Source organism: Podarcis erhardii (assembly GCF_964252035.2).
Source record: "Podarcis erhardii genome assembly, chromosome: 11".
NCBI lineage: Eukaryota > Metazoa > Chordata > Lepidosauria > Squamata > Lacertidae > Podarcis > Podarcis erhardii.
In genome coordinates this window covers 55,827,351-55,843,265 of record NC_138501.1, presented here as the reverse complement: position 1 = coordinate 55,843,265, position 15,915 = coordinate 55,827,351, and the positions used below count along the sequence as shown (strand labels likewise).

Here is a 15,915-nt window from a genome sequence, read left to right as displayed (position 1 = left end):
CAGAGCGTTCCACAGGGCCACCACCGAGAAGGCCCTCTGTCTGGTTCCCTGTAATCTCACTTCTCGCAATGAGGGAGCTGCCAGAAGGCCCTCGGAGCTGGACCTCAGTGTCCGGGCAGAATGATGGGGGTGAAGACGGTCCTTTAGGAATACTGGACCGAAGCCTTTTAGGGCTTTAAAGGTCAGCACCAACACTTTGAATCGTGCTCGGAAACATACTGGGAGCCAATGCAGATCTCTCAGAACTGGTGTTATGTTGTCCCGGCAGCCACTCCCAGTCACCAGTCTAGCTGCCGCATTCTGGATTAGTTGTAGTTTCCGAGTCACCTTCAAAGGTAGCCCCACATAGAGTGCATTGTAGTAGTCCAAGCGGGAGATAACCAGAGCATGCACCACTCTGGCGAGACCGTCTGCAGGCAGATAGGGTCTCAGCCTACGTACCAGATGGAGCTGGTAGACAGCTGCCCTGGAGAACAGAATTGACCTGCGCCTCCATGGACGGCTGTGAGTCCAGAATGACCCCCAGGCTGCGCACCTGGTCCTTCAGGGCCACAGTTGCCCCATTCAGGACCAGGGAATCCTCCACACCAGCCCGCCCCCTGTCCCCCCAAAACAGTACTTCTGTCTTGTCAGGATGCAACCTCCATCTGTTGGCCGCCATCCATCCTCCAACCGCCTCCAGAGACTCACACGGGCCTTTTGCAGGGTCACTTGGGGAAGGGGAGGCTCTGGAGGGAAGCGAGAGTTCGGGAACCGGAGCCTCCAGGGCCGGGCAAGGCACGTCTTCTTCCCCGGGACGGGAGACCCCCAAGTTCCCCCGACTTCCAGCCAAGGGAACCACAAGCAACACCTGGACTCAGCGGGCGGGGGGAGCGGGAGGCCCCGAGTTCGAGTCTCCGCTGCGCCGCGAGCCGCCAGGTCGAGCCCTCACCCCAAGCCCGGCGAGGAGGGCGAGGGGCGAGAGGGAGGGAGAGAGAGGCGGCCTGGAGGGCAGGGCAGGGCAGGGCAGGGGGGCTAAAGGGCCCGGCGACGGAGGCGGCTCTCTCCTCGGCCTCGGGCCCTCCTGAGGTAAAGAGACCCCCCGCCCCCCTGCCCGCCCGCCATCTTGAAGCAACCGCCAAAGCCCAACGGCTCTCCGCCCAGCCACGCCCCCCGCCCGACTCTCGGCTCCCATTGGCTGACGGGGCGCGGGCTTCGCCCAGATACCGAGTCGGAGGAGCCGGCCAATGGGGAGGGCCCGGAACGGGTGGGGCGGGGAGAAAAGGAGGAGGAGGAGGAGGAGGAGGAGGAGGCCGCTCTCCCGTTGCCTTCTGGGAGTGTATCTGAAGTGTATCTGGGAGTGTATCTGAAGTGGGAGTGTATCTGAAGTGGGAGTGTATCTGAAGTATCTGAAGTGTATCAGTGTATCTGAAGAAGTGTGCATGCACACGAAAGCTCATACCTAGAACTAACTCAGTTGGTCTTTAAGGTGCTACTGGAAGGAATTTTTTTATTTTGTTTTGACCATGGCAGACCAACACGGCTACCTATCTGCTTCTGGGAGTTGTAGTGCCTGATCTCCGTTCCCCCTGCAGGATTGACAACGTAGGGCAGGCAGAGGCAAACTCGGCCCTCCAGATGTTTGGAGACTACAATTCCCATCATCCCTGGCCACTGGGCCTGTTAGCTAGGGATGATGGGAGTTGTAGGCGAAAGGCATCTGGAGGGCTGAGGTTGCTTGCTGGCCTCTTGGTGACCCCTGGACCAGAGCGCGCCAGGCCCTCCTGTCCTCCACTGCCTCCCTCAGGCTGGTAGCCTCGAGAACACGGCCCCGCCATCTCGTCCTCGAGGAAAGTGACCCCTTCTTGTGTCCAGTTGTTCCAGCAGATCTCTGGGGCCAGAGCAGCTCCAGAAGCGATGTCCCTTCTTCGGAGTCCACCAGTTCAAGTCCTGAGACGTCCTGATTTGTGCGGCTAGGACCAGCAGTGGCCTCTGCAAATTCCAAACATTAAATGGATGCCCATGAGGAACATTTCCTAGGTGGCTAGCTAAGCAAACAACAACGGACCCCAACACAATATTAGAAATACATTCATGAGAAGAACGAAATGGGTTTTCTGTGGGTTGACATTTGTTCCCATTCAGCAGTAAGCAGCGGATTTTGCCAGAAAAAGCAGGAGGAGGAAAGAAACAAAAATCCCCACCTTCTGGACCTTCTTGAATGTTGTTGTTGTTGTTGAGTCGTTTAGTCGTGTCCTCCTCTTTGTGACCCCCTGGACCAGAGCACGCCAGCCACTCCTGTCTTCCACTGCCTCCCCAATGTTTGTAGCTTTGGGAACACTGTCCCACCATCTCGTCCTCTGCCGTCCCCTTCTCCTTGTGCCCTCCATCTCCCCCAACATCAGGGTCTTTTCCAGGGAGGCTTCTCTTCTCCTGAGGTGGCCAAAGTATTGGAGCCTCAGCTTCAGGATCTGTCCTTCCAGGGAGCCCTCAGGGCTGATTTCCTCCAGAATGGAGAGGTTTGATCTTCTTGCAGTCCATGGGACTCTCAGCAGTCTCCTCCAGCACCAGAATTCAAAAGCATCCATTCTTTGGTGATCAGCCTTCTTTATGGTCCAGCTCTCACTTCCATACATCACTACTGGGAAAACCAGAGCTTTAACTATACAGACCTTTGTTGGCAAGGTGATGTCTCTGCTTTTTAAGATGCTGTCTCGATTTGTCATTGCTTTTCTCCCAAGAAGGAAAGATGCTAGCATGGTTAATAAAGAAAATGCAAAAGGACAAAACAATAGGGCAAATGATAGATGCAGGGGAAGTGATAGAAGAACCAGGGAAAAAAGATATATTAAGTAAAATAGAAACATCGCCACCCAACTCCTCCCCCACTCACCTTCCCACCCCTTTCCCTCTTTTCTTCCTAATGTCTCAACAAATGAAACTGATTTGTAAAAAAATGTTACATGGGGGGAATAAGAGAGAGAGAGACATTGCACATACCTTTGTAAAACAATAAAATCTTTAATAAAAATACATTTTAAAAAAACAAAGGAAAAAGTCCCAAATGCTGCAACCTTTCTTTAGAGTTCTTCCATCCCTGCGATCATTTTGGCTGCCTGTTTCTGAATCTTCTCCAACTCAGCCATATCCCTTTTGAGGTGGGGAGACCAGAATTTTACACGGCGCTCCCAATGCAGTCGCACCAGAGATTTGTAACGCCATTACGATATTGGCAGCCTTATTTTCAATTCCTCCCCTAATGATCCCTAGCGTGGCATTTGCCCTGATACGGAAGGGGGGGCATGTCTTCTTCACCCCTTCTGCCGGTCACCAGAGGGTCCGAGGCGATGACCTCAAGGGCACCCGGCCCTACATGGACTCCTCAGCCCCCACACTGTTACACAAGCACCGATTTTCTTGCTTTCGGTGCCAATTTACTCCATTTCTCTAGGACTCCATGACACCTCACCTGTCCTCCATAATCCCTCAAGCGAGGTGTCGCGTACACTCAGGAAGACCCTAATCCTGTCAAATCACTCTGCCAAGCCTTTCCTCCGGGCAGTGCCAGGTGGCAGACTATGCATACCTGGACCATTGTCCTCTCATCACCGGTACTCAGGATGTGCTTATCTGTACATATCTCCAACTTTGCATATTCCCCCTCCCTCCTCCATATGTTAATCCCGTGTAACCCAACCTCTTCTTAATGTATTCATGATGTAACTGGGATGTATTTTGCACTGTATTCTGGGACATGGAGGGAAGTTTCAAAAGTTCATGTCACCCCTTTCTCGCTGTTCAATCTCGCCTTGAACCTGTTGCGCAATAAACTTGGATCTTCTGCAGCTTGCTCCTGTCTCCGGCTGAGCTCATTTTCCTCCACAGGGACCCGCAAACTTAGTCCGATGAGCTGGGTGGCAGAGCAGCCTCGCACCCAGATTTTACCGTAACAGCCCTTTTCGTGGCCCCCCAATACGGAGCCAACATATTCAGTGAGCTCTCTACTATGAATGACCCCAAGGTCTCCTTCCTCATTAGTCACTGCCAGTCTAGACTGCAGGAGCATAGATGTGAAATTAATATTTGTTTGTTTGTCGTCGTCCCCCCCATGTATCACTTTGTGTTTTCTTATGCTGAGTTCAATGTGCTATAATTGAATGCTCGCTCCTTATGTGGAGAGATCTTCCCAGAGTTTTGGTTTGGTGTGGTTTACAATTGCTTTACCACAACCCTGAGCTTGGGGTGTCAGCCGGCTTGGCTGCCTCCCTGCTCACCCAAAACTCCTACTCCTTTGTGAACTTTTTAAAGAAATGCACAGCCACACTATGGCTGCTCATCTGTAGGGTGCTACAAGCCGCTGATCCTACAAGCCATTGATCCTGCTGGCTGCTCCTGGCTTCCTGTTTCCGGCGGTGGGAAATGGCGGACCCCAGCCGTTCTGATAATTCAGGGCTCATATGGGGGTAATTAGCCCTGGCAGCCTCAAAGACCCGAGAATTGTCTGAGATTGCCAGCGTGCACTAAGGTGCAGCTGGCAGGACACTGGGTTAATGAGCACAGAACGACTGGCACTCCTTCGATGTCATTCTCATAGCCGGCAGCATCTGTTTGGGAATATTAATAGATTTGGACAATAAACAGACACGGCTGGATCGAAAGAGCGTGAGGAAAAACCTGCAGAAGTGTACAGTTCCTGGGGGTTAAGTTCGGACTTCAAAGAGATTCTCATCATGGTGTTTGGATTACGTTTGGTATGTTTTTCCCCCTCTCTCTACTCAACAATTATAATTGGTCTTTTATGCCAAGCCTCATGAAGAATTTAAACTAAAAAAAAGAAAAGAGTACAGATGGATTTTTATTTATAATTAGGCATTTAACCGCTCAGCTTCATTTCGGATTTGAGAGATCGGACGGAGATGCAGGAAGAGACAAGGTGGTTTCCACTAGTTTCTACTGGTGACGCAGCATGAAATTTTATACCTCTTCCTTTCTTTGAGATAAGAGGAGCTGTGTGCTGACTGACTTTGTGATGAATCAAGATAACAACTTGGGACAATATACAGTGCAGCTGTTTGCAGAAGCTTTTTATATTCATTATGAGTGAAAGAGAAGGCTAAGGGATGTCTAGCAGCCCCCCTCTCTAGGGCCCGGAGAGGGGAGAGTGCGGTTTCCAGAGGCCGATTGATCGCCAAATGACTGATACTGTGGAACACAGTTTAATATTGCAAACAGTTTTGCCTAATAACTTACCGGTAATTTGGAAGGTACTAGTTTAACAAAGTTCAAAAGGAAGGTTGGACAATTAAGGAGTTGCTGCGCCATCAAAGATAACAGACTTGGACAACATCCTGGAATTGGAACGGAATCAGATGAAGCTGAGCTGAGAAAAAGGCAGTTGGAAAAAAATTATATTAACAAAGTTGTATTTGGACGATGAAAGTATATGGTGTTTGACATGAATGAGAATCCGGGACCCAGGGACAAAAAATGATCAAGCGTTAATATTGAGATGTGGAAAATATGGAAACGACAAGGAAAAGCAGGACTAAGATACGGAGATATGCTCCAGAGATCCAGACTGTGGGGAGCCCCAAGAAATTAATAAATACTGTTTGGATTATAATTTGATCTTTTATATTTTTAAATTGAAGTTGGATATTTAATTGGATATTTTCTATTAGAAAATCAATAAAAATGATTTAAAATATTAAAAAATCCTGCTGGCCTCTCCCAATATGACATTGCTGGCCTTGGACACAGAGCAGTTCCAACATCCCTTGCTTTGTGAACCTGCTACCCATTTAAAGCATATTATTTCCCCCACGTTATTTCCCCCCTGCTGCAGCATTAGTTTGGTCTGCAAGGATCAGAATGCATGCACCCATCCTTGAGTTTCCAAACCACAAGGAGGATTCAGGTAGGTAGGCGGGTTGGGCACGCTGCCCAGCTGAGCACAAGGGAGGTGCCCTCCAAAGTCCCAGTCTGGAAAGACCCTGAGACTGGTCCTGGGTGGAAATGGTCCCTAAATCTGGAAGGGGTCCATGGGGCACAGCTTGTGCTGCACCTGTGGAAAGGAACCAGGCTGGGTGGTGGCAGTGGGGAGTTAGAGGGAGAGGGAGAGAAGGGGAAGGGTCATATCCTGCCTCTGGCTCACAAAGCCAGAGTGTAGTGGTTAGAGTGTGGGGCCCAGGTTCTTCTTGGAATAACAGGTTTGGAATTGCCCAAAAAAGATGTTAGATTGTTTTTGTACGCCACAACTGCAGCTAGAATTTTATTAGCTAAGAATTGGAAAACACAAGAAGTGCCAACAGTGGAGGAATGGCAGATGAAGATGATGGACTTTTCAGAGCTAGCCAACCTGACCGGAAGAGTCTGCGCCCAGAAGGAGGAGGAGCACCAGGAGGAAGGGAGGAAATTCAAAGACTATTTAGTTAAATATGCTAAGATAATTTAAATAGAAATACTTGCAAATAACAGATAGGCTTAGGATTTAAATATGTGATGTTATAGAATAATATGTTTAAAGTAAAGATGAAAAGAAAGAAAGATGTTAAGTGATTAAGTAAATTTTATGAGAAACTTGTTTTGGAAAATTGCTACAATGGTATATATTGAAATTCAGCCAGGGGGATTTGAGGAAGTCACTTAACAATGTTACTAAGAGTGGACTAAGTACAGTCAGGATTTATGTTTGTGTGTTTATAAATTTTGGAAAAATCAATAAAAAATTAGGGGGGGGGGGATAAAGTGTGGGGCCTAGGACCTGGGAGAGACCAGGGTTCCCATCCTCCCACTGGGCCAGGATGAAGCCAGGCCAGCCACCTCCTTACTTGCCCACGATTTGCTGTTCAGAGGTGGCAGTGCCAGGCAGCTCCCTGGCACTCCCACTTTCCCCTAGAAAAAGATCAGTGTGAGGACAGAGGGCATTTTAATCAGCATCCTTCTGCCCAGGGCCATAGGAGGAGTCCAGGGCCCAGATGGCTGGAGTGGTGGGCACTCAGAGCCCTGCCTGGCACCTTGCCCACTGTGTGTAACCACCCGTTCCCCTTCCGCACAGAGCTCCAGCAGTTGCTGCGCCTGAGCTGAAATGATGCAAAGACCAAGGGGCCAAGGAGGCTCCCCTGCCGCCCTTTCTCCTCCTCCTCCTCTCCCCAAGTTGGAGGGGGGGTTGCTTGCTTTTGTCCCTCTGCCTGGCAGGCCGGCTGTGTTTCTCTGCGCTTCAAGTTTCCCTGGGCACAGGCTCCACCTCTCTGCCTCCTGCCCTTCCAGATCACACCGCGAGAACCTTCCCGGCCTGGCTCTGCGCTCCTTCCTGGGCAGACGCGGACAGCCGACACGGGTCATGGCCACAGCTTTCGCCCCCAAGGCTAGCCAGATTCTGATGACCCCGGAGCCGCACTACATCCCCGGGTAAGGGCAGAGGTTGCAGCCGGCAGAAGAACTTCCTGGGAACCCAGGGAGTCGGGGCATTGCCCTTGCTCCAGCGTCTCTCTTCCTGCGCGTGAGGATCAGGCTATATACCTGTGTCTCTTCACACCCTTGCGGGCCCGGGGGGGGGCGAAGGAGTGCCAACTTGGCCCTGCGACCGTGGGTGCCGGGGGCGCCACGAAGCGTGCATTGAAATTTGTGGGTGCCTGGCCCCTTCATGGGGAGTTTTGTGGGTGTTTGGGCACCCAGGGAGTTGACACCTATGTGTAGGTGTGTGGTATCGGTGCGCAGGTGTGCTGAGCGCTCTCGGCTTATTCCCGACCCCAGGAGAGGGAGAGGGTCCCCTTTGGCAGGATTTCTGCTCGGTGGGAGCAGGAATCACAATGCGGGGGGGGGGGGACTTGGCAGCGCAGCAACCCTTCTCTCCTCCCCCCCCCCCCCATCGTTCCTCGTGCGCGCAGCTCCATCAGGCTCTGCTTCTCTCGCTACCCTCTCTGTGTACAGCAGCTGCCATAGCAACCCGGCAGGAAACCTGGGGAAGGGAGGGTCACCCAGGAACCGAACAGGATGCAGGGCTAGATGGGACCTTGGCCTGATTCAGCCACAGTCTTGTGTTTTGTTGTTGAGCCGTTTAGCCGTGTCCGACTCTTCGTGACCCCATGGACCAGAGCATGCCAGGCCCTCCTGTCTTCCACTGCCTCCCGCAGTTTGGTCAAACTCATGTTCGTAGCTTCGAGAACACTGTCCAACCATCTCGTCCTCTGTCGTCCCCTTCTTGTGCCCTCCATCGTTCCCAACATCAGGGTCTTTTCCAGGGAGTCTTCTCTTCTCACCAGGTGGCCAAAGTATTGGAGCCTCAGCTTCAGGATCTGTCCTTCCAGTGAGCACTCAGGACTGATTTCCTTCAGAATGGAGAGGTTTGATCTTCTTGCAGTTCATGGGACTCTCAAGAGTCTCCTCCAGCACCATAACTCAAAAGCATCAATTCTTCGGCAGTCAGCCTTCTTTATGGTCCAGCTCTCACTTCCATACATCACTACTGGGAAAACCATAGCTTTTACTATACGGACCTTTGTTGGCAAGGTGATATCTCTGCTTTTTAAGATGCTGTCTGGGTTTGCCATCGCCTTTCTCCCAAGGAGCAGGCGTCTTTTAATTTCGTGGCTGCTGTCACCATCTGCAGTGATCATGGAGGCCAAGAAAGTAAAATCTGTCACTGCCTCCATTTCTTCCCCTTCTATTTGCCAGGAGGTGATGGGACCAGTGGCCATGATCTTTGTTTTTTTGATGTTGAGCTTCAGACCATATTTTGCGCTCTCCTCTTTCACCCTCATTAAAAGGTTCTTTAATTCCTCCTCACTTTCTGCCATCAAGGTTGTGTCATCTGCATATCTGAGGTTGTTGATATTTCTTCCGGCGATCTTAATTCCGGCTTGGGATTCATCCAGCCCAGCCTTTCGCATGATGAATTCTGCATATAAGTTAAATAAGCAGGGAGACAATATACAGCCTCGTCGTACTCCTTTCCCAATTTTGAATCAATCAGTTATTCCATATCCAGTTCTATTTGTAGCTTCTTGTCCCACATTCTTGTGTTCCGTGACTGCTACGTTCCCTTGCCCCTGACGCCCTCCTGCCCCCCTTGCAGCTACGGCGGGTACTGCCCCCGTTACAAGTTCATGCTGGGCCAGACTTATGGGAAACTGACCTCGCAGCTGCTCACTAGCCCCGAGGCGGATCACTCTGGCCGGCTAATCCTGCAACCCAACTGCTCCCCCAGAGACGCAGAGGAGCCTCCGGAGCAGAACGAGAGCGGAGGAAAGCTCCCCCTGCTTGGCTGCAGAACCATCCCAGGTTACACAGGTAAACTCCGGGGAGAGCGCGCGAGCGCAGGAGGTCCCTCAGTCAGGTCTGGGCTGCAGCAGCGGCTGACACCTGATTTGGGCAGGGCAGGGGAAGCTCAAAGGGGCCAGAGGCAGACGGCTGTGGCCCCTGAGGGGATGGAGGGCAGGCCCTGGATTACCACCCTGGTCTCCTCTGGGAGACAATAAGATTAAATGCTAGGGGCTGCCTCCCTGACTTACTCTGCCTGCCAACCTTGCCAGCCGCTTTGCCCTTCCTCCACACCTGACCAACCCCCCCCCCTTTACATCTCCCCCCCCCCGACACCCTCTCCCTTCACCCTATGCTGCCTGGGCTGTTCAAACACGTCTTGTGTCCTGGCAGGATTCATCCCTCGGGCCCAAAACCACTTTGCCAAGACCTACAGTGAGATCTGCAAGGAGGCCAGGAGCGAGTTTGCCCGGCAGCTGCTGAGGGGAGCTGGGCAGCGGGAGGCCTGGAAGGCGGCCGGAGGGGAGTCTCCGAAAGACACCAAGCCGGAGTCTCAAGTACGTGGCACACCTGAGGGTCAAGCCCTTTCGTGGGCAAGTGTGGCAGCCGGGAGGGGGCACTTACATGTCACCCAAAAAAAACCTGCATGAGATTTGCATGTGCTAACACTTGTATGCAGGCACAAATTTAGAAAGAAGCACCGTCACGGATGTTTTGAACTCCACCAGCCCCACACATCTGGAGGGCACCAGGTGGGCACCCTTTGGCCTAGACTGACTGGCATCACCTCTCCAGGGTCTCCAATGGGTCAGGGGGCTGCTGGCTGGTCTTGCAGCACGTGCATCTCATTTACAACTAGGGACCAGTTTACCTATGAGGTTGCCTCCCCCCCCCCCACGTGCACAATAAAATGTGGCTGGCTCTTTTCGGGGGGGGGTGTGTGTTACTGAGTTATTGTTCTTATTTTGAGTTTATATATTGTGATCTTTTCTGTGAACTGCCCTGAGACCTCCAGGTATAGGGTGGCATATAAATTCAATCAATCAATCAATCAATCAATCAATCACAGACCCCCCAAGTGTCCCTCTTTTCCAGGGACGTCCCGATTTAGAGAAGCTGTCCCGGTTTCTGATTTGATCCCAGAATGTCTCGCTTTTCCTTAAGATGCCCCTGATTTTCATCGCAGAAATGCTGGAGGGTATAGACTTGGCCCCTCTGATTGGCAGAATGGGCACCACCTCAGGTGCCACATAATGCCCCTTCCATATTTGGAAGAACTTGACACCTGTACTTTGGAACTCCCTGCCTCTTGATACCGAGCAGGTGTCTTGTCTGGCCCCTATTGGGCATCTGCTGAGAACATTCTTGTTTAGACAAGCCTATCCAGATGCTTAGAAAGTTGGTGTGCATTTTATTCTGTTTTTAGCATTTTAACTCTTTTAACAGTATTGTTGCATTCCACCCCCCTCATTTTCTTGGCTTGTCTGTTTATAAACTGCTTTAAGGGTTTCTTCTTCATGATCAAGCAGTATATATATATATATTAAAAATTAATAAGTAAATAAATAAGTGGGTAGCAAGGTCTGGAGCCCCCACATCCCTCTTGAATCTGCCAGGGCCATGTCTGTGAGGCTCGTCCTTGAATCTATCTATCTATCTATCTATCTATCTATCTATCTATCTATCTATCATCTATCTAGGGAGGGGCCTTAAAGTCTCCCCCCTCCTTCCCCATCTCCTATGCCTTGGTGTTTCTTTGAAATGGAAAGTGGCTGCAAAGGGTTTTAATAAAATCAGCAAAGAGACGCCTGCTGGGCCTGACTCTGACCCTCCTGGTGCCCACAGAGCCTCACCCCCAAGTGCAAGACCCCCCTGGCTGCCGTGTCAAAAGCTGCCGCCCCATATGTGTCTCGCTACGCCTTCCGGCCTCAGGGGTCGCCCTACTCTCTGGAAGACAGCAACCCACAGAGGCACTTCATCTCAGGTGAGGCTCACCTGCCCGGCTGAGGAATCTTCTCCCAATGCAAGAAGCACCTCTGGCAGATGTGGGGGCGGGGGTGGGGGCGAGTTAGGGGTACCTTCCCCCTCCAGGTGTACCGTGACCTTGATCATTCTCCTCCACCCCCCCACCTGTTGCTGTTTTCATCCTTCAAAAAACAGAACAAGCCCCTGTAAAGTAAATGGAGCAATGCTTTTAAGGTCACGTTTAGCCCTTGGATCAGGGATGCGGGTGGCGCTGTGGGTTAAACCACAGAGCCTAGGGCTTGCCGATCAGAAGGTCGGTGGTTCGAATCCCCGCGATGGGGTGAGCTCCCGTTGCTCGGTCCCTGCTCCTGCCAGCCTAGCAGTTTGAAAGCACCTCAAAGTGCAAGTAGATAAATAGGCACTGCTCTGGTGGGAAGGTAAATGGCATTTCCATGCGCTGCTCTGGTTCGCCAGAAGCGGCTTAGTCCTGCTGGCCACATGACCCGGAAGCTGTATGCCAGCTCCCTCGGCCAGTAAAGTGAGAAGAGCGCCACAACCCCAGAGTCGGCCACGACTGGACCTAATGGTCAGGGGTCCCTTTACCTTTACCTTTAGCCCTTGGATCAGGGCTGGATCAGAATCTCTCTTGGCCTGCACACCTCCAGTTGGAGAGGTGGGTTGGGCTGCAAAGGAACACCTCTGGCCAAACGGTCCAAGTTCAAAACCTGCTGCCTTGGGCAGGGATTGGCTGGTCTCGGGGTCTCTGACTGGGAGGTCTCAAGTAGAAGCAAACCCCACGGGGCGGGCATCTGGTGCCCAATTTGAAAGGCTCTCTCCTGCCAAGGAGCAGCTGGGAAGAACCTTCAAGCCCTTCAGTTGATACTTGGCAACTAGGAGGTTACACACCGGAAGTCACATTTGGCTCCATTTGTTGTGATCTCTCCCCAGGGGGGCTCACCAGGCGCCTTCCTTGCAGATCTTTAGATGCCAGGTGAAAACTTTCCTCTATAACAAAGCCTTGAGCTGATGAAACAATCCATGGCCGTTTAAATATGACTGGAGAGGGGTAGTCTTTTTAGTATTAAGTTACGCATCTTGTGTTTTCATGCTGTAAAATAATAATAATAATAATACACCCCACCAGCTCTGGAGGGGGGTGGGCTTCTGTGGTGGGTCTAACTCTCTCAACTCCTGCAACGCAGGCTTCACTGGATTCGTCCCTCGCGCCCAGTATCTGATTGGGGCAAGCTACCCAGTCATCACCCACCGGGCTCTGGCAGAGTTTGACCGGATGCGATGGAGGCAGAGGCAAGGGCCTTCTGGAAGCAGCTGCGATGCCCAGAAAGGTGGTGATGCCCTCCCTCCGCTGACAAAGACCTACCCCACAGACATGGGCCTCCTGCCCCACTACAGGGGCTACGTTCCAGGTGAGCTGGGGGGCTGCCCCACCTGTTCATGCTCTTCTCCTCTGTGGGAGCTGCAACCCACGGAGACCTGGCTTGACTGTGGAGACACCTGAGGGAAAGGAGCTGCCACCAAGGCTTGGACCACTCCAGGGAGGAAAGTTATTCCAGGGCCGCTGGCCATGAGGACTAGGCTCTTGCCTCCACAGAGGAGAGGTCTGCTCTTGGGCTCGACTCCTGCTTGTGGGTTTCCTATAACAGGCATCTGGTTGGCCCCTGTGAGAACAGGAGGCTGGAGTGGATGGGCCGTTGGCCGGATCCAGCATGTTCTTATGGAACCTCATATTTGCTAGGATTTTTTGGGGGGGGTCTTCTTTAAAATATGCTCATTGCAGGGAGAGGTAAATTTTACAGACCTTTCAAAGCTGTGATGAGGTCCCCTAATGGGGGTTTGATCTATGCCAGCTGGCTGTCCCACAGCTGTATGACATTATTTGGGTGGGGATACCACCAGTTCGAAAGCATGTCAAAGTGCAAGTAGATCAACAGGTACCGCTCTGGCGGGAAGGTAAACGGCGTTTCCGTGCGCTGCTCTGGTTCGACAGAAGCGGCTTAGTCCTGCAGGCCACATGACCCGGAGGCTGTACGCCGGCTCCCTCAGCCAATAAAGCGAGATGAGCGCCACAACCCCAGAGTCGTCCGTGACTGGACCTAATGGTCAGGGGTCCCTTTACTTTTTTATGGAGTTATCTGACCCCCGAGCCATCTGAAGGCAATACTGTATAGGGAAGGTTTTTAAAATGTTTGATGTTTTATTATGTTTTTATATATGTTGGAAGCTGCCTAGAGTGGCTGGGGCAACCCAGTCAGATGGGTGGGGTATAAATAGTCAAATTACCCTTATGGAATGGGACGTCCCTATTTTCACTGGAGAAATGTTGAGAGGCTCTGCAGGCCTGGAGGGGTCTCACCTTCTGCTCCAGCTTCCCGAAAGCCCTTGCCACTCTTCCTCAAATGCTCTGGCCTGGAGGAGGCGGCGGCGGCGGTGGGCATGGCGAGTTGGAAGGGACCCCCAAGGCTCATCCAGCCCAACCCCAAAAGGCAGGAATCGCAGTGAAGGCGCCCCCTTTCTCCATTCAGGCCTCATTGTGTCTCCTTGCAGGTTACAAGTTCCAGTTTGGTCACACCTACGGCCAGCTCACCTTTGACGCCCTGGGCCAGAGCACCCTGGAGAAGCAGGTGCTGGATGGGCAGCCATGATGCCCCACCCTCTCTGGGACCCCCCCCCTCCAGGAGCCGCTTCTGCCCCCTTGCTTTGTGTGTGTGGTGTAAGGAAGGGAAACTGACAGCCAGGATGGAAGAGGACCCCTTCAACTCCCCCTCTTCCTCAGACAAAGGATCCCTGGTGGGACTTTTTTGGGGTGGGGGTGGAGATGAAAGGATGGATGGGCAGCTCCCCATTCTGGACTGGGGGTGTGTGTGGACCGGACAGCCTTCTGGTTCCCCCAGCTCTTTGAAACTATGGGGTCTGTTTCTCAGGAAGGTCCCAGTTGTTCCAGAGGGTTCAGTCATGTTCTGGGAAGCCCAGAAACACCCTTTGGAGAAGCTTTTTCACCCACCAACCTTCCTTTTGCCAGACCAGCTGCCTCTCTGGGAGAGGACCACCCTGGGCCAGGCAGTCTTAAGAAGAGGGTCCGTCCCGCGCAGTTTGGGAGAGGGGAATGTGGCATGTGGGGCAGAGGCCTACAGGGCATCTACAAGACTTAGATAATATCAACCAGGGCATGTTCAACCTGAAAACAAGAGGAAATGGTCTACATTTTTTGCTTCACTTTGGGATGTGGAAGCTGCACATGTCAACCCTCCCATGAAACAGGAGGGACTTAAAAGTGACAAGAAAACCCCTTAATTCAGGATTATTTTTCTGAGCTGGAAAATGCACAAAACATCTCTGATTCTAGCTACACATTTTCCAGCCATGCTCAGGATTTAGTTGCCACTTGCTAGGAATGAGCAGAACCGCTTTGAAATCAGCCTCCAGAGAAAACATCCCAAATGCATCCCATTTTTCACCTCTGGCTTCCAGGTAGCTCCATTTGGATGGAGCAGACATAAAGGTAAGAGGAAGTCATAGGTGCTGCTGGGATACGACCCCAGATGACCGAAATTAAGTAGATGGGGAAATGCAAGTGCCGGGTGGGGAGTCGTGGTCCCATGAGATGATGAGGGCCCACCTGAGATCAGTCCTCTCCTGCGCAGCCCTGGGGATTTCCTCCCCTTTAGCAGAATCTTCTGTAACTCTGGGATTCAGGAGGCAATAGCTCCACCTTCTGCAGCAAGGCGAAAACTCTGCCGCAGACATTTGAAGAGGAGCCAGAGCTCAGTGAAGACCCTGCATGTCATAGGAAAGCAGCGCCAGGTCCAAGCCCTGAGGGAGAGGCGAAGGGGACGGGAGAATCACAGAACCATGGGATCTGAAAGCTGGGAGCGTCATGTAGCCCAACCCTCCTGCAACGCAGAAACCACAGCAAAAGCCTCTCTGATTCTTCTCGCCTTCCAGAAGTCGGCTCCAGAAGCACCGGTCAAGAGCTGCTTCTCCCACAACTCAGGGTAGGGGCAAGAAACGTTGGTTTTGCCCCGAAAAATGGAGGAAGACTTCCTTTTTCCCCTCTTACTTTTTGACAATAAGAGCTGTTGGACAGTGGAAGAGTCTCTTTCGGAAGGTGGGGGCCTCTCCTCCCTTGGAGGTTTTCAAGCAGAGGTTGGGTGGCCATCCATCATGGATTCTTGAGTTGAGATTCCTGCCTTGCTAGAGGGCTGGAGGACCTCTGACGTTCCCTCTAACTCTACGATTTTCTGATTCTATGCCAAGGGCATCACTTGGGTGCTGGGCAAAGGGCAGCTGCTGCCCCCCAGCCCACTTTCTCCCTGCCTTTTTGTCTTCAACCTTCCTTTTCTCTATCCTCCAATGGATCTCCAATTAAACTTTTATTCTACCACCTCAAGGAGTTGCGTCAAGGCCTGCAATATCCAGAACTTCCCTGCAGGCTCCGCCAGGTGGAGGAGCCAGCCCATAGCTTTCCTCCACTCCTGGCTTCAGCGTCCATCGGGGTGGGGGTCCCAATCCTGAGGTCCCTGCGCAGGAAGTGGGTGGGTGTATCGACCGTCTCTGTAGCAGAGAGGAGCTCTTTAATCAGCACCTTTTTTTATTAATATGCGTCATAAATAAAGAAATAAATAAAGGCGAGACACCCTGTTCTAACGCCGGCAGTACAAACATGGTGCCTTTTTCCGCAGGAGCCTCTGA

General features: G+C 52.0%; 1 protein-coding gene across 1 annotated transcript; it reads left to right on the top strand.

Annotated features, from left to right (window-relative positions):
* Window positions 1-6,750: 6,750 nt before the first annotated feature.
* CIMIP2B (ciliary microtubule inner protein 2B) lies at window positions 6,751-15,885 on the top strand. The gene is made up of 6 exons (XM_081881610.1): window positions 6,751-7,389; window positions 9,056-9,270; window positions 9,634-9,797; window positions 11,086-11,224; window positions 12,408-12,632; window positions 13,771-15,885. Exons 1-6 carry the CDS (start codon window positions 7,067-7,069, stop codon window positions 13,866-13,868), a joined length of 1,164 nt encoding a protein of 387 aa, XP_081737736.1. The 5' UTR covers window positions 6,751-7,066; the 3' UTR covers window positions 13,869-15,885.
* Window positions 15,886-15,915: the final 30 nt, after the last annotated feature.

What these genes read in the sequence shown, in the direction of transcription:
- CIMIP2B (XM_081881610.1), top strand. Translation starts at nt 7,067, where the DNA reads ATGATGCAAAGACCAAGGGGCCAAGGAGGCTCCCCTGCCGCCCTTTCT. An exon ending in GAGCCGCACTACATCCCCGG is followed by an intron (nt 7,390 to 9,055) that starts GTAAGGGCAGAG and finishes CCCCCCTTGCAG; the next exon opens with CTACGGCGGGTACTGCCCCC. An exon ending in ACACCAAGCCGGAGTCTCAA is followed by an intron (nt 9,798 to 11,085) that starts GTACGTGGCACA and finishes TGGTGCCCACAG; the next exon opens with AGCCTCACCCCCAAGTGCAA.